Source organism: Brassica napus, chromosome C8, assembly GCF_020379485.1.
Source record: "Brassica napus cultivar Da-Ae chromosome C8, Da-Ae, whole genome shotgun sequence".
NCBI lineage: Eukaryota > Viridiplantae > Streptophyta > Magnoliopsida > Brassicales > Brassicaceae > Brassica > Brassica napus.
Window position 1 is genome coordinate 322,146 of NC_063451.1, and position 22,177 is coordinate 344,322.

Below are 22,177 nucleotides of genomic sequence, written 5' to 3' on the forward strand. Positions count from 1 at the left end.
ATGTTTTATTTTTATTTGTGAAACTTTGAATATTTACAAATTTTAATTTTAATTTTAATTTTAATTTTAATTTTAATTTTAATTTTTATTTTAATTTTAATTTTAATTTTAATTTAAATTTTAATTTTAATGATTTCAATTTTAATTTTAATTTTATATTTTCGAATTTAAATTTCAAAAATTTTATTTTTAAAAAAAAATTAATTTTTTTTTAAATTCCGAGGAACGGGGTCCCTCAGAATATACCGAGGGACATGTTCCTCGGAATATACCGAGGGCCCCCGTTCCTCAGAATATACCAAGGGACATGTTCCTCGGAATATACCGAGGGAAATGTTCCTCGGAATATTCCGAGGGACACCGTTCCTCGGAATTTTCCGAGGGACACGTTCCTCGGAATTTTCCGATGAACATTTCGTCGGAACTTCCGAGGATTGGACCATCGGAAAATCCATCGAAATATCACGAGGAAGCTCTCCCTCGGTATATTCCGAGGAGCTTTCCGACGAACAGGTGGTCCTCGGAATTTCCTCGAAAATTTGTTTACTCGGAATTCCGTTGGAAAATTCCGAGGGATTTCCGAGGAAAAATAAATTTCCGAGGAATTATTTCCGAGGACTTGTTTCGTCGGTATGTCGTTGGAATAACGTTATTCCGACGACATACCGTTGATTTTTTCCCTCAGTATGTCGCTGTTTTCTTGTAGTGTTGTGTTTACAGCAGAAAAGTTTTCTCTTAAAAAATATATGCTGTGATGTGTTTCTTTTATTATTTATGGTTTGGTTATGTTTATTCCTTTGGGTCTGTATTGAAATTTTTTCTTAAATGCTTATGCCTGTCCGTCAAAGGTCAGGTTGTGCTTCATTTTCATGTGTCTGCATGGTGAGCTATGTAGTCTTGTACCTTATCCCGGTTCTGGTTACCAATGTGATAACCGGATAAACCTCTATAATCAGCAGTTCCTCTGGAGAGCTCTTTTCTTAGCTGAACATTTTGGTTATAGATTTTTAGGTTCTTGTTTGGTTTGTTTGGTTCCTATTGGGGTTCTGTCAATCACGGCCGAAACTTATGGTGGTTTTTTTTAGTTCCTCTTTGTCTTGGTGACCTTAAACCAGAAGTTCTGTGATGAGAGAAGTAGGGAGCTCTCTAACCATATATTACACAATGACACAATGAATTTAGAATGTTTTAGATAATTTCAGATACACAACTGCCATCAGAAAATGCAAAAGAATGTATTCAAAAAATGTAATGTAGGTAAATCAGCTGATTAGAAAGGCCATTTAAAGGCCCAATTGTTAAAATGTACAAGTCCAAGCCAGAGCTTTGTATTAGATAGGGTCTATATATAACAAATGTGATAGCTTAACAATTGTAAGAGACGTCCAAAAAAAAAGATATCTGGACATAAAAATACGACGACGTTAAAGTAATCATACAGTTTAATGCAAGCGGGGCATGGGAATTGCGGCCCCCACGTTTACAGCGAATAGATTCAGTTTTTCAAGATAGTAAAAATATTCTCATGTTGTAGTCAGCGTCATGTGTAATGTGTTTGTACGAACACTGACGCAAGCAGTGACGGTGCAGGTAGTTCGAGTTGCTTTCATGACTTTGGGGGATTTTACATTGGCCAAATCTTAAAAATAGCACATTTTTAAATTTATATCACAAAAATAGCATTCAAAAACTAAAATGACCAAAATAACATCTTTCTAAGTTTATCCTTTGAAAATTTTAATTTTTATATTTTTCAAAATTTGAAATCTTATCCCCAAAACCTCATTTCTCAACTCTAAACCCTAAACCTTAAACTCTAAACCCTAAACTCTAAATTCTAAACCCTAAACCCTAAACCCTAAACCCTAAACTCTAAACCCTAAACCCTAAATCCTAAACCCCACCCTTTAACTCTAAACCCTAAGTTTGTGACTTTTGATAAACATTAAGTGCTATTTTTGTGAATTTTGACCTTGAGTGCTAGTTTGGGAACAAAAACTTGATTTAGTGCTATTTTTGTCTTTTTGTCTTTTACATTTCATGTCTATTAAGAATAAATACTCATATTAACATCTTCTAAAACCCCTCTTTACTTAGTACTAGTATTTTATTTTTACTGTTACATTTACATGAAATCTTTAATTATAGTTTCACACAAAATGATGTTTTCTACATTGTATAATGTATACGATTACTATATAGGATTCTGAGATTTTTCTTAGCTTGCATTTAATCACCCACCTGCAAGTTGCAACATTTTATATTAACCTGTGATTTGAATTTCTGACATGTGATTTTTATAATTATTAGATCAAATCGTTGGGATTTTATATTTCCCCTGGTCTTATTAGGAGTAGTCAGCATTCAAATTTACTTTTTCGGCACATAAACATTAACTTCTATGAGGTTGGTTTGGTTACAAAGCTATGATTAACTTTTATTTTATAATTATTGGACTATCATGACATAATTAAGTTCCTTACTACGGAAGACAACATAAACGGACGAATGATTATAATCAATCACGAAAAGAGCGAGTGAAAAAAAAAGGCTGAGCGAGTGAAAAAAAAGCAGAGTCGTCGTCTTTTCACCTTCTCCGGCCGCGGCATCTCGCCGTTGGTTCCGTGAGAAGGTGATTGCATGTTCCTTCTAGTTTTATGCTCTTTTTAGTTTAGATGGTCTCGAATCTGAATAGAAGCTTCATGTCTTCGGATTGAAGTGAAGAGATTCAGATCTGGACGCAGCAGACATCGATCTTGTCATATCTATGGTCTGTGGTGGTTGGCTAATGGTTACCTGCTGTATGGAGAAGAATCGTGTTAAGTAAGGCTTGGGTGGCCTTGTTGTGGTGTGGAGGCACGTACGTAGAAGGCGTGTGGTGAGTCCTTTCAAAGTCTAATGGCGAGTTTAAGTTGGAATTGGAGGAGGTCAGTGGAGTACAGGCGCAGAGGAGGAGGAGGCGCAGTCTACAGCAACGGTTATATATTAGCTAACAGTCCAGTTTGTTTCTTGTATAAATGGGTTTGAGTCTCGTCTAGATGTTTGTAGTCATCTGCCTTTATGGTCTGTGTCTTCTAGTTTATGTGTTGTTTTCTATATTTTCATCTTTGGCTCCAGGTAATATTGTTTACTATGCTGGCTACTGGCTCCGGAAGAATCTTTGTCTTGTCGGCTTGATGTAACCTTTGTTCAAGTTTCAATATTAATCTAACAAATGACAAAAAAAAAAAATTATAATCAATCACTAATTGTATAAAATCAGTCAATGCTTGAACATAAATACTAATATTTATATACATACATTATGACAATAGAGTTTATCGAAATGCCTTAGCGGCCAAGAAAATGAATGTATACACTCTTAAGGGTTGATTTATGTTTTACTGCAATATATAAAGTTGACTTTTAGCTTCCTTTCCAAGGAAGTAGCCAACTTCCTCAAAAGTGAAAATTATCTCCATCCTCCGTAATTTTCATTTTTAGACCGTTTGATTATTTGATCACGCTGATAATTCAATGCACGTGGCTCCTTAGTAAGAGTATTTGATCATGATTCAGAGCAATGCGGGTTTCGAGATTTTTAATATATGTATATAAATATTAGTATCTATGTTCAAGATATTTAATAGCCACTTATTAGTTTTTTTAATTAAAAATTAAAAGACGGTTTATTATACTACGCTAAGAAGCTCTTCCTAAATCCCCCATTAATCATGCTTTAGAATACGTTTTTTAGTTTTTTTTAGTTAAAAGCTAAGAGACGTTTCTTATATTACGTTAAGAACTCCACCCTTAAAACACCTCCAATAGAAGTTCTACCCATTGGAGTTCTAAACTTGCATATATATATATATGTATATATTGTATATGTTTTATGACTAACTCCGGTCTCTTAACCAGGGTTTTTGACTCATGATATAACATTTTTTTAATTTTTTTGACTAAAAATCGTCTCTTAGCCGAAACTAAGAACTCTAGTTAAAAGACTGGGGTTAATCATAGTCTAAAAAACTTGCATTAATCATGTTCTTATGTGTAAGAGGTTAGTGCTTTAGAAAAATATTTCCCCCAAACAATCAAGTAGTTATTAAAAACATTTCCAATCATACTCCGTTTTTTTATTCTAAAATAAAATTTAAAGTAAAAAACGTTTAAACTTTACTTTATTTTCTAGTCCATAATAAAACAAGAATGGATATAATTCATAATATAGAATAATATATTTATTTTTTTGTTCTTTATTAATTTTTTAATTCCAAAATAATATAGAATTAAACTAAACTACATTTCATATGAAATTACTATATTTCAAAATAAAATAAAGAATTTTAAATTATAGATACTCTAAGTGAAATGTATTTAATATGTGTTGGTCTAATATATATTAGAAGTTGATTCACTTATCTCCAATTAGAATAATTTAATTTAACAGCTATTAATTTTACAACTAAATTAAAGTTATATATATATATATATATTATGTGTTGATCGGATAAAATTGTATTTATCGGATCTATATATTAGACCAGATAAATTCAATTTTAGTATGTTCACTAAAATTCTGCAATAAAAACCCTATAATATTATTTGAATGTACATAAATATTTTAAATTTCAATAAATACTTCTCTAGGAGGCATAAGTATACTTTTTCTTGCGTTTGGTTCAAGGAAATAAACACATCAAAATGCATAATTATGACGTTTTTTGACTGAACGAGACGGTGAGAATAGTTTAATGAAATTGCAGTACTCCTTGCTTCTCAAGCAATTTTCACAGAACCCAAAAGGAAGAGTTGTATATAAAATGGCCAAAATGCTCTTTAGTTTCAGCAGATACAAATTGGAATCTTTAAAAGTAGAAATGGTATAAAATAAGAGGTAAACAAAGTCTTTTAACAACTTCAAGACAACTACACAGTTTTTGTCTCACGTCAAGCTTTCAAAATATTTTGCTTTTCTCAGCTTAGCATCTTCAGTAATCAGGTCCGTTCTCTTTTTAACTTCTTCATTCATCTTTAATTTTCTAATTGAGTTGCGTATTAAGTATGATTCCTGAATTTTCGGGTAATACAAAAAATGTGACTTCTTTTCCCATAACAGACTCTGTTTCATTGGGAAAACTCTTTGGATTGTAATTACAAAAAAGGAACAAATTCTTCTTTTTTTCTGCACAAGTGGTGTCTTTTTTATTTACATTAGCAAACTCTTTAGGTTTCTCTAAAAAAGGATTCAAATTGTAAATGTTTTCTTAAATTCTCCAACTTCTCAGCCTTTTCTGGTTTTTAAGAAAAAGTCAAAAGGTGCCTTCCTTTATGGTCATTCTTTCTTTTATTATATACCGTCGGTCTCCATCTGTGTATTCGAACTCTTTTTTCTTTCTCTACCAGCGTCGAAAATGAATCGTGACGGCGCCGGAGCAGGCAACTCTGTTTCACACGAACCTTCAACTTCAAAAACTCCCAGAGAGGGAGGAGAAGAAGAGACAAAGAAGGATGAAAAGGCGAAGACAGTTCCCTTCTACAAGCTATTTGCATTTGCGGATTCATATGATGTTCTCTTGATGATATGTGGCTCAGTTGGAGCTATGGGGAACGGTGTTGGTTTGCCTCTCATGACATTGTTGTTTGGTGACCTCATTGATTCCTTTGGTCAGAATCAGAACAACAAAGACATCGTTGATGTTATCTCAAAGGTATGTCTTGTTATCACCATTTAAAAATTCAGAATTATGTTCTTTTGGTTTAATATAGATAACATTTACTGATAATGTTATTCTCTTAATAGGTTTGTGTGAAATTCGTCTACCTTGGACTTGGAACACTAGGAGCAGCCTTTCTTCGTAAGTCTACTATTTAAGCGTGTTTCTCCATTTATACAAAAAAAACAAAGAACTCAGGAATAGAGGTTTTCAACTGTAATTTTACTATTTTTGTAGAGGTGGCTTGTTGGATGATAACGGGAGAAAGACAAGCGGCGAGGATAAGGAATATGTATCTGAAAACAATTCTGAGACAAGACATTGGATTCTTCGATGTGGAAACAAACACAGGAGAGGTTGTTGGTAGAATGTCTGGAGATACTGTTCTTATTCAAGAGGCCATGGGTGAGAAGGTAAGTAAGCATTAGGATCCTCTATATATTGCAAAAAAGAGGCTTTATATATAATATAATGACCCCATCTGTTCTGTTAAATATTGAATATTGAAGGTTGGGAAGTTTATTCAGTTGATAGCAACGTTTATCGGTGGATTTGCATTAGCTTTTGCTAAAGGATGGTTATTAACATTGGTTATGTTAACTTCAATACCTCTCCTGGCAATGGCTGGTGCAGCCATGGCTATTATAGTCACTAAAGCTTCTTCTCAGGGACAAGCTGCTTATGCCAAAGCAGCTACTGTTGTCGAACAGACTATCGGTTCTATCCGAACGGTAATAAAACTCAAACTTCCTCCTAAGCTACAAATTATTTAAAAGAAAAACATCTTTAACTGAAATGTGTTTCTTCAAATTTTGTCTTTTAGGTTGCATCATTTACGGGAGAGAAAGAAGCGATAAACAAGTACAAAAAGTTCATAACATCGGCGTATAAATCAAGCATACAACAAGGATTCTCGACTGGGTTAGGACTGGGAATAATGTTATTCGTGTTATTCAGCAGCTATGCTTTGGCTATTTGGTTTGGTGGGAAGATGATTCTCGAGAAAGGCTATACTGGTGGTGCTGTCATCAACGTACTCATCATCGTTGTCGCCGGTGCCATGTAAGTTTTTAACCCCAAAGGCAAAAATCACTTGTACATATATGACATAAATGCTCTATTTTTGAAGGTCGCTTGGACAAACATCTCCATGCGTAACCGCATTTTCCGCGGGTCAATCCGCAGCCTATAAAATGTTCGAGACCATCGAAAGAAAGCCTTTGATTGATGCTTACGACTTAAAGGGGAAGATTCTCAAAGACATCAGAGGAGACATTGAACTTAAAGACGTTCATTTCAGCTATCCAGCTAGGCCTGATGAAGACATATTCGACGGTTTCTCTCTATTTATCCCGAGCGGCGCAACAGCAGCGTTAGTAGGAGAGAGCGGAAGCGGCAAATCAACGGTCATCAGTTTGATCGAGAGGTTCTACGATCCGAAAGCCGGACAAGTACTAATCGATGGTGTTAATCTCAAGGAGTTTCAGCTGAAATGGATCAGAAGCAAAATCGGATTGGTTAGCCAAGAACCGGTTCTGTTTTCGTCGAGCATCATGGAGAACATCGCTTACGGGAAAGACAACGCGACGATTCAAGAGATCAAAGCGGCCACGGAGCTGGCGAACGCGGCCAAGTTTATAGACAAGTTGCCTCAGGGGTTGGATACGATGGTGGGAGAGCACGGGACGCAGCTCTCTGGTGGACAGAAACAGAGGATAGCGATCGCTAGAGCCATCCTTAAAGATCCGAGGATACTCCTTCTCGACGAAGCAACGAGCGCGCTCGACGCGGAATCAGAAAGAGTGGTGCAAGAGGCTTTAGATAGAGTGATGGTTAACCGGACCACGGTTATCGTCGCGCATCGGTTAAGCACGGTTAGAAATGCGGATATGATTGCGGTTATTCACCGCGGGAAAATGGTGGAGAAAGGTTCGCATTCGGAGCTGTTGAGAGATCCGGAGGGAGCTTACTCGCAGCTCATTCGGTTACAAGAGATAAACAAGGACGCAAAGGCTGCTTCCGGATCTTCTTTCCGGAACTCGAGTCTTAAAAAATCTATTGAAGGATCATCGTCATCGGTTGGAAATAGCAGCCGTCATCATTCTTTGAATGTAGTAACCTCAGGACTAGAACATGGTGGTGGTGGTGGCAGTAGAGCAGGCCAAGAGGATAAACCAGGAACCGAGGCTCAAGAACCGGTTCCAAAAGTGTCGCTAACCCGAATCGCGGCTCTAAACAAACCGGAGATACCGGTTCTCCTTCTAGGAACCGTAGCGGCAGCAATCAACGGTGCTATTTTCCCGCTTTTCGGGATTTTGATTTCAAGAGTCATCGAAGCTTTCTTCAAACCGGCTCACGAGCTAAGGAGAGATTCAAAGTTCTGGGCGTTAATATTTGTAGCTCTTGGAGTGGTTTCCTTCATTATCTCACCCACTCAGATGTATCTGTTTGCTGTTGCTGGAGGGAAACTGATACGAAGAATAAGATCGATGTGTTTTGAGAAAGCGGTTCACATGGAGGTTGGGTGGTTCGATGAGCCACAGAACTCGAGTGGGACGTTGGGTGCAAGGCTTTCCGCTGATGCAGCGTTGATCAGGGCTCTGGTTGGGGATGCTTTGTCCCTAGCGGTTCAAAACGCTGCGTCTGCTGCGTCTGGATTGATCATAGCGTTCACTGCGTGTTGGGAACTGGCGCTTATAATCTTAGTGATGCTTCCTCTGATTGGTATCAATGGTTATATTCAAGTCAAGTTCATGAAAGGATTCACCGCCGACGCTAAGGTCCGTTTAATAAAACTTATGGTTACGTTTATTTTTGTTTCCTTGTGGGTCAAGAAACTTATGTGGGGGGGGGGGGGGGGGGGGGGGGGGGGGGGGGGGGGGGTTTGGATATGAATGCAGTCAAAGTACGAGGATGCGAGTCAGGTAGCGAACGATGCGGTGGGGAGCATTAGGACTGTAGCGTCTTTCTGTGCAGAGGAGAAGGTGATGCAGATGTATAAGAAGCAATGCGAAGGTCCGATTAAAGACGGAATAAAGCAAGGTTTCATCAGCGGGTTAGGGTTTGGATTCTCCTTCTTCATTCTGTTTTGTGTCTACGCCGCAAGCTTCTACGCTGGTGCTAGACTGGTTGAAGCTGGCAGGACTACTTTCAACGATGTCTTCCAGGTAAAGTAGCTTTTTAATCACTTTTGGCAATGAAGAAGAATGGATATTGACCTAAAAATCTTGCAGGTGTTCTTTGCATTGACAATGGCAGCGATTGGGATTTCTCAGTCGAGTTCTTTCGCACCGGATTCTAGCAAAGCTAAGGTCGCAGCTGCTTCTATCTTTGGGATCATCGATAGAAAATCGAAGATAGATTCGAGCGATGAGTCAGGGACAGTCTTGGAGAACGTTAAGGGAGATATCGAACTTCGCCACATAAGTTTCACTTATCCAGCAAGACCAGACATTCAAATCTTCCGTGATCTTTGCTTAACCATTCGTGCAGGAAAGGTACAATAATCTTTAATGTTTCAAACTCAAAACTTTAAACCTTTTAGAGAAATGTTCCTCAAGTTTTATGAAGAGGGATAAATTTATGTCTTCTTGTTTTTTTCTTTCAGACGGTTGCTTTGGTCGGAGAGAGTGGGTCTGGAAAATCGACGGTGATCTCGCTGTTACAGAGATTCTACGATCCGGATTCCGGTCATATAACACTAGACGGAGTTGAGCTTAAGAAGATGCAACTGAAATGGTTGAGACAGCAAATGGGACTAGTGGGACAAGAGCCTGTCTTGTTCAATGACACCATACGAGCCAACATTGCTTATGGCAAAGGAAGCGAAGAGGCCGCCACTGAGTCTGAGATTACAGCTGCTGCAGAACTAGCCAATGCACACAAATTCATCTCTAGCATACAACAGGTAAAGGAATTTGAAAAATATATATATATGTTCTGTTTTTTTCAAAGTTAACTTAGGACGCAAGCAATGCCTTTTTATAGGGCTACGACACGGTGGTTGGAGAAAGAGGGATTCAGCTATCAGGAGGACAGAAACAGCGCGTGGCTATAGCACGGGCCATAGTGAAAGAGCCGAAGATATTGCTTTTGGACGAAGCAACGAGCGCCCTTGATGCGGAATCCGAAAGAGTGGTCCAAGACGCACTTGACCGAGTGATGGTGAACCGAACCACGGTGGTTGTGGCTCACCGGTTATCGACTATTAAAAATGCGGACGTGATCGCTGTGGTGAAGAACGGAGTGATCGCTGAGAAAGGAACTCACGAAACGCTGATCAAAATGGAGGGCGGGGTTTATGCTTCGCTTGTGCAGCTTCACATGACTGCTTCTAACTGATATATATATTGATAAATTTCTTTTTTTTTTTGTTTTGGTTTTATGGAAGTTCTAAAACTATAGTTTTGAGTCACTTGAGTCAAAACTAGGCTATGTATTAAAGATTTTACTTTTGGTTTTTCATAACATGTTTTTGTTGTTGTTATATACAAGTAACATATGTTATGGTTGTTTGTTTCACATGACTAATGTTATGCTTTTATCAAGAAGCTTTGTAACATATATATTTTGTTGTTGTTTTTCTGTTTTGTGACGTAGATAACTTTATCTATTTAGTCAATCAGTGAACACAAAAATTGCATGTGGATGGATTTAGTGCATTATAAGACTAAATTTTTCTAAATAATCTTGTTGAAAATAACGACCGGGACAAAGGCGTTTTGTAAGTAGCGAAGGCTATTTGTAAGTAGCGAAGGCTAAAAACAAAAAAAAAATGCGTTTGCGTGTAATGTTATCGGACCTGAAATGGACCCGTCCCACTGGGTTAAAACCCGACCCGAAACCAAAAGCAGATATCAATTAGAGCATCCTTATCCCTAATAGGTGTTTAAGGACTCTTAAGCATATTTAAATATTTTAAGTTGGAAAAGTTAGATTAAGAGTCTTAGTTAACAGTCGGGACAATTTACATGGTCCATTGCAAGTATCTTATTTACGGGTTCTTAAAAAAAATTATTTTGTTAAACTTAAATTTTATTAATACAATTATTAAACATAACATTTTACATATAGATAATGATAAATAAAAACAAAGAAATAAAGATTAGTTAAAAAATATGAGAATAACTTGAAAGAAGCATCCGAGCTCAGTTGTTGTCTTGACTAGATCCATATTTATGCCATATATTTTGAACCAAATCATCTTTCAGTTGTTAATGCATTTGTCTATCACGAATATCATTTCGAGCTTCCATCATTTCGGTGATATGTGTAGGCATATGTGAAGAAAAATTGAGATCGACATGTGAAGTTCCGGTGTCTTCTCGTTCATTGAACCCTGCAAGATCATATTGAGTGTATCCATCTCGCTCATCTTCGACTATCATATTATGGAGTATGATACATGCTCTCATAATGTTGCCAATTTTGACTTTATCCCAAAACAGCGCCGAATTTTTAACAATGGCAAAACGAGCTTGCAAAACTCCAAAAGCACGCTCCACATCTTTTCAGGCAGCTTCTTGTTTTTTAGCAAATAAAACTGCTTCCGGCTCTTGTGGTAAAGGAATAGATTGGATAAAATTTGTCCATTTCGGATATATACCATCGGTGAGATAGTAAGCCATATGATACTCTCTTCCATTGACAAAGAAAGTGACATTCGGAACTTGACCGTTTATTATGTCATCAAAAACAGGGGAACGATCAAGAACATTGATATCATTTAAGTACCTGGAGGTCCAAAAAACGCATGCCATATCCAGAGATCGAATGAAGCAACCGCCTCCAAAACGATCATTGGTTTACCTGAACCACGAGAATATTGTCATTTCCAAGCGGTGGGACAATTCTTCCACTCCCAGTGCATACAGTCGATGCTTCCTATCATCCCGGGAAAGCCACGATACTCTCCAAAGTCAAGTAGACGTTAGAGATCAGCTGGTGTCGGTCTTCTTAAGTACTCATCGCCGAACAAATATATTATACCTTTCACAAAATATTCCACACATAACCGAGTTGTTGTTTCACCGAGCCGGAGGTATTCGTCGACAGTATCAGCTGCAAAACCATACGCCAATACACGAATTGCTGCAGTACACTTTTGAAGAGGTGTGAGACTATTCCTTCCGAGAGCATCTGTTTTTTCCCGAAAGTAATGAACTTCATTGGAGGTCGATAAACGATGTGCATGAACAATCGCTTGTTCATTCTGAAACGTCGTCGGAAGATATTTTCAGGATACGTTGGAGTTTCACTGAAATAATCATTCCATAAACTAATATGCCCCTCTTCACGATGTCTTTCGATATAAGCTAGTTTTTTTCTTTTTTTTCTTCGTTCTTCTTGATTACTGAGAAAAGTTAAATTCTCAAAGGCTTCCTCAAAATGTTGCTCACAGAGCTCTTCAATTCTATCATCAACCGATTCATCAAATGTATTTTCAGAAGAAGAAGCCATATTTTAAAAATATGGCTTTGGTGTTTAAGGATAATATGAAAGAAGATGAGTTTGTTGATATATGGTTGGTGTTTAAAAAATAGAGAGAAGATGAGTTTGTTGATATTTGGTCTTTTAAAGAGAAGAAGAGTTTGTTGTTCTTCTCATGGAGAGAAGATGGGTATGTTGAAGAATATAAATAGATTTTGTGACATACAAAATGCATAAAAACGTTCATAGTCCGTGACATAAAAAAGTTCATAGTCCGTGATACATAAAAAGCTCATAGTCCGTGAGCTTCAAAGTCTAAAACAGAAACAACTTCATGACTCCCGTGACAGAAACAAACAAGACCAGACACAACAGAAACAAACAAGACAAGAGACAGTACAAACAAACAAGACAAGAGACAGTACAAGCTGTCTTCATGAAGTCCGTGAGGATTATCCTTCCTCTAGCTTGATTCCAGACCTCAAAACCTTGAACTTCTCCTCTCTCAGCTTCTTCTCTTCCTTATGCATCCTTTTCAACATCCTTCTGACCTCAGGTTATATGTCAACTTCTGATTCCTCCACCCTAATCAAGTAACCCATACTCCTCATGTATTCTTCGCTTGATAACTCCACCACGCCGGCTTCTTCTTCATCTGATATCTCCACTACTTCTACTCCAGCTGGTGTGACATGTAAGGCCCGATCCCGGCTCTAAGCCCAAACTGGTCCGCGACCTTACCATCCAACATTTGAATGTCTGATTCCGGTTTTAAGGTCTTTTAATTACTAAGTTCAATTCCATTTCAAATGAGGGTCATGATCAAAACAATCTTATCAAGTGAACATAAGGCAAATCGGATTGTATATATAATAAATGAGATCCATACATCATCCATAGATTCATACTAATAGGTTTACACACTTAATTTATCATAAGTTCACAGTTTGCACAATAGGCTATCAATACTTCACATCTATCCACAATGACCCATTCACCACACATCTTCCCTTGGCTTGAATCCTCACGGCATCTTTCCTTTACCACGGTCAAGGTCCGATCCTGAAACCACACAAACCACAAGATAAACACAACAGGCCGATAACCTAACCATCAAGTCTAAGATTGCATGGTTCGTCCCTAAGAACTAGGGTCTGTCCAAAATGGACCTACCTAAATAAATTCCCAAAAACTAAATAAAATCCATGACAATTCATGATAATTCCCAACCAAGAGATTCCCATAATCAGATCTCAACCGATCCAACCCGAGGTATGAGATCCGACCATAGAACAGCCCGGCCAATGCCTAAGGCTTAGTCTCTGAACCGGCCAAGGCCTGGGTTCAGCGTTCCCTGTCTCCATCAATCCAATAACATCACATGACATAATATAAAAACAGATTCAGAAGAAGTAAAGAGTGTGGATGTATCTGCCAAGCAATCCGACCACAAGTCCATACGGATCATCCGCAGGCCCGGGGCAGTCTCTTGCAATCTACACCACTAACCTTAGGAAATCTTTCCCCTGGAGGCACGTCCTTCTCCTTCTCTTTCTCCTTGTCCCTCTGTATGGTATCCATCTCTACGGCTTGGTCTTCCCACGATCAGAACACGCCAGCAAGATCACACCACTCCACACGGTTCTCCTCTCTTAACCGCCGGTCTCTCTCTCTTTATCTTTCTGGTAAGATTTTGGCAGAGCTTTGCCTAAGGAATTTCGTGCCATTATCTGTGCCAGGGACTCTTTATTTATAGGGAAACTGAGCCCCAACTTCCTTGGATAAACCGGCACAAGCAGTTAGAGAGAAAGGGCACAAAACTGCCCCTTTTGCACCTTTTCGGAAATAACTGCCCAACTGCTCTTCTCTCCTTTGGACTGTCCAAAAACTAGGCCCAGAACATCATCCTGAGTCCCTTGTCTGAGGCCAAGACCCACGGACCCTTGGTGGTTCATGTCAAGATCCCATCAGCCCATAACCGCCCATGACCCGACCACACCGGCCCGGACCATAACACTCCACCGAGCTGAGTTGAGCTGGTCACCAACTGTTCCCAGCTGAGTGAGCTAGTCTATCAGCTCCAGTGAGCTACCCAAGACTGAATGAGCTAACTCCACACTATCATCAGCTGGTTGAGCTTGCTCTCGGCCTTTGTCCAGCTACCGGTCACTCACCCAGCTCTCTTAAGTTTCCCTTTACTTCATCCTGGTTAAGTCTCAGCTTCCTGATGCCCTTAACCTTGTCTTTGAGCCATGATACGCTTGTCCTTAGGTCTGATGACCTGACTGGTGCGTCTCCTCGCACCATGGCTCGTCCCAACGATCCTATCTAGGATCGGGGATGCTACAAGTCTCCCCCACTTGATATGGATTCGTCCTCGAATCCGCACCAAGTACTTCTTCTTCGAATTGTTTCATCCACTCAGGAAACTCAGCTTTCATTCTTGCCTCTATCTCCCAAGTTATTTCTTCTCGCCCATTGCTCTCCCAAATCACCTTGAGCATTTGGGTTGTTTTGTTCCTAGTCATCTTCTCCATTCTGTCCATGATCCGAACCGGCCTTGTTTCTAAGGTGAGGTTCGTCCCTAGATCAGAAGGAATCTCTGGTATAAAGACATCCTGATCCGACAGGCTCTTTCTTAGTTGAGAGACATGGAACACATTATGAAATGCATCCATCTTGGACGGCAAATCCAACTTGTACGCCACTGCTCTCACTCTCTCAACAATTTGGAATGGACCCAAGTATCTCGGATCTAACTTCCTCCTACCTGAGATTCTCACCCTTCCTTTGAAGGTTATCATCTTCAGGTACACCATATCACCAACTTCGAATTCAAATTCTTTCCGACGTTTGTCAGCATAATGCTTCTGCCGGTCTTGTGCTGTTCTCATCTTGTCCTGAATGAACTTGATCTTCTCAGTTGTTTCCTCAACTATCTATGGCCCTATCATGCTGCGGTCCCCCATTTGGGTCCAGCATAATGGTGTCCTGCATGGCCGCCCATATAAGGCTTCATAGGGGGACATGCCAATACTATGGTGAAAGCTGTTATTGTATGCAAACTCCACCAATGGTAGATATCTTTCCCATGAGTCGCCCCAATCCAGGACACAGGCCCTTAGCATATCCTCTAGTGTCCTGATTGTGCGTTCTGATTGCCCATCCGTCTGGGGATGGTAAGCCGTGCTCATGTTCACTCTCGTTCCTAAGGCCTTTTGAAAAGCCTTCCAGAAACGTGAAGTAAACCTCGGGTCCCTATCTTACACAATGCTAGATGGAACACCATGTAGCCGCACGATCTCGTCCATGTACTTGACCACGATCTGGTCGACCCCATCTGTTTTCTTCAAGGGCAGGAAGTCTGCTGATTTGGTGAGTCTATCTACTACCACCCAAACCGCATCATTCCTTTTCCTGGTTGTGGGGAAGCCGGTCACAAAATCCATTGTGATGTGATCCCACTTCCATTCCGGAATGGGCAAGCTTTTTAACAACCCACTCGAAACCTGATGCTCCGCCTTGACTAACTGGCAAGTAGCACACTTGGTCACCCACTCAGCTATGTCTACCTTCATTCGTATCCAATGATAATACCTCTTAAGATCTTGATACATCTTTGTTGCACCAGGATGTATTGAGAACTTGGATTTATGAGCGGTCCTCATAATTTCTTCTTTCAGATTCTTATCATTGGGTACACTGACTCGACCTCGTACCATAATGGTTCCATCTGACGTGATCTGGTACTTAGTCAGTTCGTTCTGAGCAACCTTTTGTAGGTTCGCGTCTAAGCCTTGTGCTTGCCTGATCCTGGTGAGGAGATCAGCCGGGTTTACTGCCTCTAAACCCAAAGGCTCGTCCTCGCTGGCCAAAGTGTTCAGATGCAGAGACCAGACCATCCCTTCCAACACCTCTGCTTCCTTCTCAGCTGATACCTCGGCCCTCCTACGGCTCAAAGCATCTGCTACCAAATTTGCTTTACCAGGGTGGTAAGCAATATCCAAATCATAGTCTGCCACAAACTCCATCCATCGTCTCTGCCTCAAATTCAACTCTGGTTGAGTGAATATGTACTTGAGGCTCTTATGGTCGGTAAGGATCTGTACCTTAGCACCATATAGATACGATCTCCAGATCTTCAATGCAAACACCACGGACGCCATCTCCAAATCATGGGTTGGATAATTTCCTTCATGCTTTCTCAGTTGTCTCGAAGCATAGGCAATCACCTTCCCATGTTGAGTCAGGACACACCCCAACCCTGTGATGGACGCGTCCGTGTATACTACATAAGGTTGATCCGCCTCAGGTAGTACCAGAACTGGCTCACTTGTCAACATGTCCTTAAGGGCCGTGAAACACTCCTCACACTTCCCTGTCCAGACAAACTTCACGTCCTTGCCTGTGAGTTGTGTCATGGGTTGAGCCAAACTCGCAAACCCTTTGACGAACTTTCTGTAGTAGCTGGCCAACCCCAGAAAGCTTCTGACCTCCGTAGCATTCTTATGTTGCGGCCAAGCCCGGATAGACTGAATCTTCTCCGGATCTACAGACACTCCCTGGTCTGAGACAATGTGTCCAAGGAACCCAATGCTCCTCTGCCAGAAACTACACTTGCTTAACTTAGCAAAGAGTTGCTGTTCTCTTAGCCGTTCCAATACTGCCCTCAGATGCCTCTCATGGTCTTCCTTGCTTCTGAAATATACAAGTATGTCATCTATAAAGATGATTACAAATTCATCCAAAAAGTCTCGGAAGATACCATTCATCATTTTCATGAACGCAGCTGGAGCATTGGTCAGACCAAATGGCATAACCACAAACTCATAGTGGCCATACCTGGTCCGGAATGTCGTCTTCCTGATATCGTTGGGCTCTATTGGGATTTGATGATATCCCGAGGCCAAATCAATCTTGGAAAACCACTTGGCTCCCTTAAGTTGATCCAACAACTCATCAATCCTGGGTAATGGGTACTTGTTATTCACAGTCACCCTATTCAACCCTCTGTATTCAATACACAGCCTGAAGCTACCATCCTTTTTCTTAACAAATAGGACTGGTGCCTCCCAAGGCGAGACACTCGGGCGTATAAACCCTCTGTCCAACAACTCTTCAAGTTGTTTCTTTAGCTCGGCCATCTCGGCAGGAGCCATTCGATAGGGACTTTTAGACATTGGGGCCGTCCCTGGTTCCAGTTCTATTATGAACGGATCTGCCCTATCAGGGGGAATGCCCTGTAGCGTCCGAAACACATCCTCGAACTCACTGACCAGCGGTATCCCATCTGGGTCACCACCCCCCCACGACCTCCTTAGTGGTGATTGTGGCCAAGTAAGCCTCACAACCCTTCTCAAGCATCTGTTCTGCTTGGATTGCTAATACCATTAAGCAACCTGAGGCCGGTTTAATACCCTGGAACCTGATCAGGGGTCCACACCCACTCTCAAATTGCACCCTACCCCGGTGGCAATCTAAGGTTGCCCGATTCTTTCCAAGCCATTCCATACCCAATATCACCTCGTGATTCTTAAAGGGGACTACAACCAGATCCACGGGCATTACCCTGTCCTGGATCATCACTGGGATGTCCTTAACCAGTCCTAATGAATGCATCACTTGGCCACCGGCTGCATATACTATGCATGGATCACCCCCCGTCCCAATCTGGAACAAATCCTTTCCGATTAACCCTGGGCTCACAAAACTGTGTGTAGCTCCAGTGTCGAAAAGTACGTGTGTTTCCACACCACCAATACTTAGGATCCCTACAAAGACTCAATCTAAGTATCTAATCCGTTCTAGGTTCTGTACCATGCAATTCTACTGAATTGAAAAAGAATAAGCCCAGAGTTATTACCAGTGATCGACTTGAACGGTTTAGTCTCGTCCTCTTCCTTGGACAGCTCGTAAACCCTTGACGTAGAGGTCTGGCCCCGACTCTGGCTTGACTTACTTGCCTCCCCGCGGCCCTTCTCCTGTTCTGCTTGAAGTTTGGGACATTCTCGTTTGAAATGTCCCGCCTTCCCACAATGGCGACATCCCCTGGTATCACCCCCACTCGACCCCTGTCTGCGGCCATGTTCCGGCCCTAGACAGTCCCGAGCTGAGTGATCCATCTTGCCACAACGAGTGCAAGCTCCCATAGCCTTCCAGCACTCGCCTCCATGATGTCTTCCACACTTAGGACATTCAGGCCTACCACTTGAGGTTCTACCCTCCTCGGCCGTGTCCCTTTTCCTCTTCCGGTCACTACCGGAACCACCAGAAGACACATGGCTCCTGGATTTCAGCTTAGCCTCTTCGGCCAAGTTAGTCTCAACCAGAGCCATCCTCTCCACGAGTTCAGACACCGTCTGGAAATGACCAACCGAGCAATCGGTTCGCAGTTCGACCCTTAGGCCCCGGACAAACCTACGTATATGTACCGTCTCCTCTTCCAGCTCCTTACCTACGTAACGTCTGAGCCTGTTGAACTTCTCCTCGTACTCACGCACTGACATGCGTCCCTGAGTTAAGTCCAGGAACTGAGACTCCAGACGATCCCATGCTTCAGCTGGAAAGTACTTGTGGTTGAACTCCACCTCAAAGTCTGAGAAACGCTCAATACTCCCATTGGTGCGTTTGTCCAGAGCTAACCACCAGTTGTGTGCATCACCTTCCAGGAAGTGAACTGCAATGTCCTTCTTGTACTCCTCTGGGCAACGAGTTGAGCTGAAGTTCCGAGCTAACCTGCTCCTCCACTCATCGGCCTCGATAGGATCAGTACTACCAGCAAACTGCTTCGTACCTAGCTTGGAGATGTGAGCTAGCAAACTCAAATAATCCACTCTCCTAGCTGGACGAGCTGGTGGGTCAATCTCCATTACATCAGCCTCGACCGTAGCTCGATCCTCAACTGTCGTAGCAGCTGTTCGAGCTACCTGTGCAGCTGCTTGCGCTACACCTGCTGCTGTCCCAGCTGTCTGAGCTGCCCTCCGAGTTTCCTGAGCCGTGGCCTGAGCTGGTGTGACCTGGCCCACAGAATAATTCACCAAGGGGGTTAATGCTCAAGTGAACGCCAACATCTGAGTGCCCATGGCCTTAACCACGTCCAACACCTCGCGCATGGACGGCTCGGCCAACTCTACTGCACCCGTTCCACGACCTGTCTGATCTCCTGCATGGGAGGATTCACCTTCCTCTTCACATCCCAACTCCTGTTGCTCACCCAGGTTATCTACCTGAACCTCAGTAGGTAGGATCGGCCCCAGGGGCTCCCCGTTCTCATTGTTAACCAGCCCCATCTGGGTTGGCAACACTTGGGTGGGATTGGTCCCATCTCCAACAACCGGTACAGAAGCACCAGCCACTTCCTTGCCCCTCCGTGACTTTGTCCTCTTAGTTCCCTTAGGAGTTGAAAACACAAACCAGTTAGTCCCATGAACTTGTTTAAACCTCAATCAACACACACGGTTTAGTAAAACATCATTTACTACCCAATCTTACCCTGAGACCCAAGCCAGAAGTGTGGTGAACACATAACCCAACAAATCCTAGAATCAAGCAAGCTCTGATACCAACTTGTAAGGCTCGATCCCGGCTCTAAGCCCAAACTGGTCCGCAACCTTACCATCCAACATTTGAATGTCTGATTCCGGTTTTAAGGTCTTTTAATTACTAAGTTCAATTCCATTTCAAGTGAGGTTCATGATCAAAACAATCTTATCAAGTGAACATAAGGCAAATCAGATTGTATATATAATAAATGAAATCCATACATCATCCATAGATTCATACTAATAGGTTTACACACTTAATCTATCATAAGTTCACAGTTTGCACAATAGGCTATCAATACTTCACATCTATCCACAATGACCCATTCACCACACATCTTCCCTTGGCTTGAATCCTCACGGCATCTTTCCTTTACCACGGTCCAGGTCCGATCCTGAAACCACGCAAACCACAAGATAAACACAACAGGCCGATAACCTAACCATCAAGTCTAAGATTGCATGGTTCGTCCCTAAGAACTAGGGTCTGTCCAGAATGGACCTACCTAAATAAATTCCCAAAAACTAAATAAAATCCATGACAATTCATGATAATTCCCAACTAAGAGATTCCCATAATCAGATCTCAACCGATCCAACCCGAGGTATGAGATCCGACCATAGAACAGCCCGGCCAATGCCTAAGGCTTAGTCTCTGAACCGGCCAAGGCCTGGGTTCAGCGTTCCCTGTCTCCATCAATCCAATAACATCACATGACATAATATAAAAACAGAATATAAAAACAGATTCATAAGAAGTAAAGAGTATGGATGTATCTGCCAAGCAATCCGACCACAAGTCCATACGGATCATCCGCAGGCCTGGGGCCGTCTCTTGCAATCTACACCAATAACCTTAGGAGTTCTTTCCCTTGGAGGCACGTCCCTCTCCTTCTCCTTCTCCTTGTCCCTCTGTCTGGTATCCATCTCTACGTCCTGGTCTTCCCATGATCAGAACACGCCAGCAAGATCACACCACTCCACACGGTTCTCCTCTCTTAACCGCCGGTTTCTCTCTCTTTATCTTTCTGGTAAGATTTTGGCAGAGCTTTGCCTAAGGAATTTCGTGCCATTATCTGTGCCAGGGACTCTTTATTTTTAGAGAAACTGAGCCCCAACTGCCCTGGAGAAACCGGCACAAACAGTTAGAGAGAAAGGGCACAAAACTGCCCCTTTTGCACCTTTTCGGAAATAACTGCCCAACTGCTCTTCTCTCCTTTGGGCTGTCCGAAAACTAGAACCAGAACATCATCCTGACTCCCTTGTCTGAGGCCAAGACCCACGGACCCTTGGTGGTTCATGTCAAGATCCCACCAGCCCATAACCGCCCATGACCCGACCACACCGGCCCGGACCATAACACTCCACCGAGCTGAGTTGAGCTGGTCACCAACTGTTCCCAGCTGAGTGAGCTAGTCTATCAGCTCCAGTGGGCTACCCAAGACTGAATGAGCTAACTCCACACTATCATCAGCTGGTTGAGCTTGCTCTCGGCCTTTGTCCAGCTACCGGTCACTCACCCAGCTCTCTTAAGTTTCCCTTTACTTCATCCTGGTTAAGTCTCAGCTTCCTGATGCCCTTAACCTTGTCTTTGAGCCATGATACGCTTGTCCTTAGGTCTGATGACCTGACTGGTGCGTCTCCTCGCACCATGGCTCGTCCCAACGATCCTATCTAGGATCGGGGATGCTACATGACATCCGCAACATGAACTTCTTGTGGGAGAGGTGGTATGATTCCTCTTGTTGAGAGGCCACAGACAATCGGTTTTCTTGCTTCCATTTGTGGATGTGTGTTACTTGAACCCCTGAAAAGCAAAAATAAACAGAGAAATTATTTAGACATTGACAGTTTAAAAGAAACAGAGAGATTATTAAACACATTGAATTGCTTCACCGAGTTAAATTAAAACATTGGCAGTTAAATAAAAACAAGATAAATGCACATAAACTTATATCACACATCAAGTTTGATAACATTGACAGTTTAAAACATTACATAGATAACATTTCAGTAATGAGTTTATCCTTAAGCACCACTTCTAATTCAGTAAGTGGCTCTGTCCTGGAGAGCAAACTGTCAAGCAGTTTGGTCTTGTTAACTTCCTGCTTCAAAGCTAACACCTGTTGCAGATTCTTCCCTTCGTTAACCAGTGACCTTTTACCCTTCGCCGTGGATGCCTTGGCTGCCTTAACACCGACAGGCCTTGTTTCATTCTCTCCATTGACACTGGGCATAGATGATGATGAGTGAAAAGTTTGTTCTTCCTCGACTCTCTTTCGTTTTGAACCAGAGCTTTGCTGAGTACTTCCATAAGTCCCACGCAATTTCTGATCATTCCTAAGCTCCCTCCAGGCATGCTCCAATGCGAATTTCACCTTGTAATCGTTGAAGAAAATTTCATGTGCAGCCTTCAAAACATCATCTTCACTCTGCCCACTAGTTCTCTGTTTTGTTGCAGCGTCATAGCATCCCACAAACTTGCAGACACCTTCATTTATCTCCCCC

At 41.6% G+C, this 22,177-nt stretch overlaps 1 protein-coding gene across 3 annotated transcripts; it reads left to right on the forward strand.

The window, feature by feature from the left end:
- Nucleotides 1–4,841: 4,841 nt before the first annotated feature.
- Nucleotides 4,842–10,262, forward strand: LOC125591524 (ABC transporter B family member 11-like). Of its 3 annotated transcripts, none has more exons than XM_048765910.1 (11): nt 4,842–4,984; nt 5,389–5,693; nt 5,786–5,840; nt 5,937–6,112; nt 6,209–6,430; nt 6,523–6,761; nt 6,829–8,479; nt 8,600–8,866; nt 8,933–9,196; nt 9,307–9,606; nt 9,687–10,262. In XM_048765910.1, exons 2-11 carry the CDS (start codon nt 5,397–5,399, stop codon nt 10,038–10,040), a joined length of 3,825 nt encoding a protein of 1,274 aa, XP_048621867.1. In that variant the 5' UTR covers nt 4,842–4,984; nt 5,389–5,396; the 3' UTR covers nt 10,041–10,262. The 3 variants fall into 3 exon arrangements, with proteins under 3 accessions (XP_048621867.1, XP_048621866.1, XP_048621868.1); XM_048765911.1 differs by lacking the exon at nt 4,842–4,984 and adding an exon at nt 5,084–5,301; XM_048765909.1 differs by lacking the exon at nt 4,842–4,984 and having other exon boundaries at nt 5,081–5,693.
- Nucleotides 10,263–22,177: the final 11,915 nt, after the last annotated feature.

Excerpts from the sequence above, each read along its gene's own strand:
- LOC125591524 (XM_048765910.1), top strand. The coding sequence starts at position 5,397 with ATGAATCGTGACGGCGCCGGAGCAGGCAACTCTGTTTCACACGAACCT. Across the intron at positions 6,113-6,208 it reads AAGAGGCCATGGGTGAGAAG|GTTGGGAAGTTTATTCAGTT; the intron begins GTAAGTAAGCAT and ends TGAATATTGAAG. Across the intron at positions 6,431-6,522 it reads CTATCGGTTCTATCCGAACG|GTTGCATCATTTACGGGAGA; the intron begins GTAATAAAACTC and ends TTTGTCTTTTAG.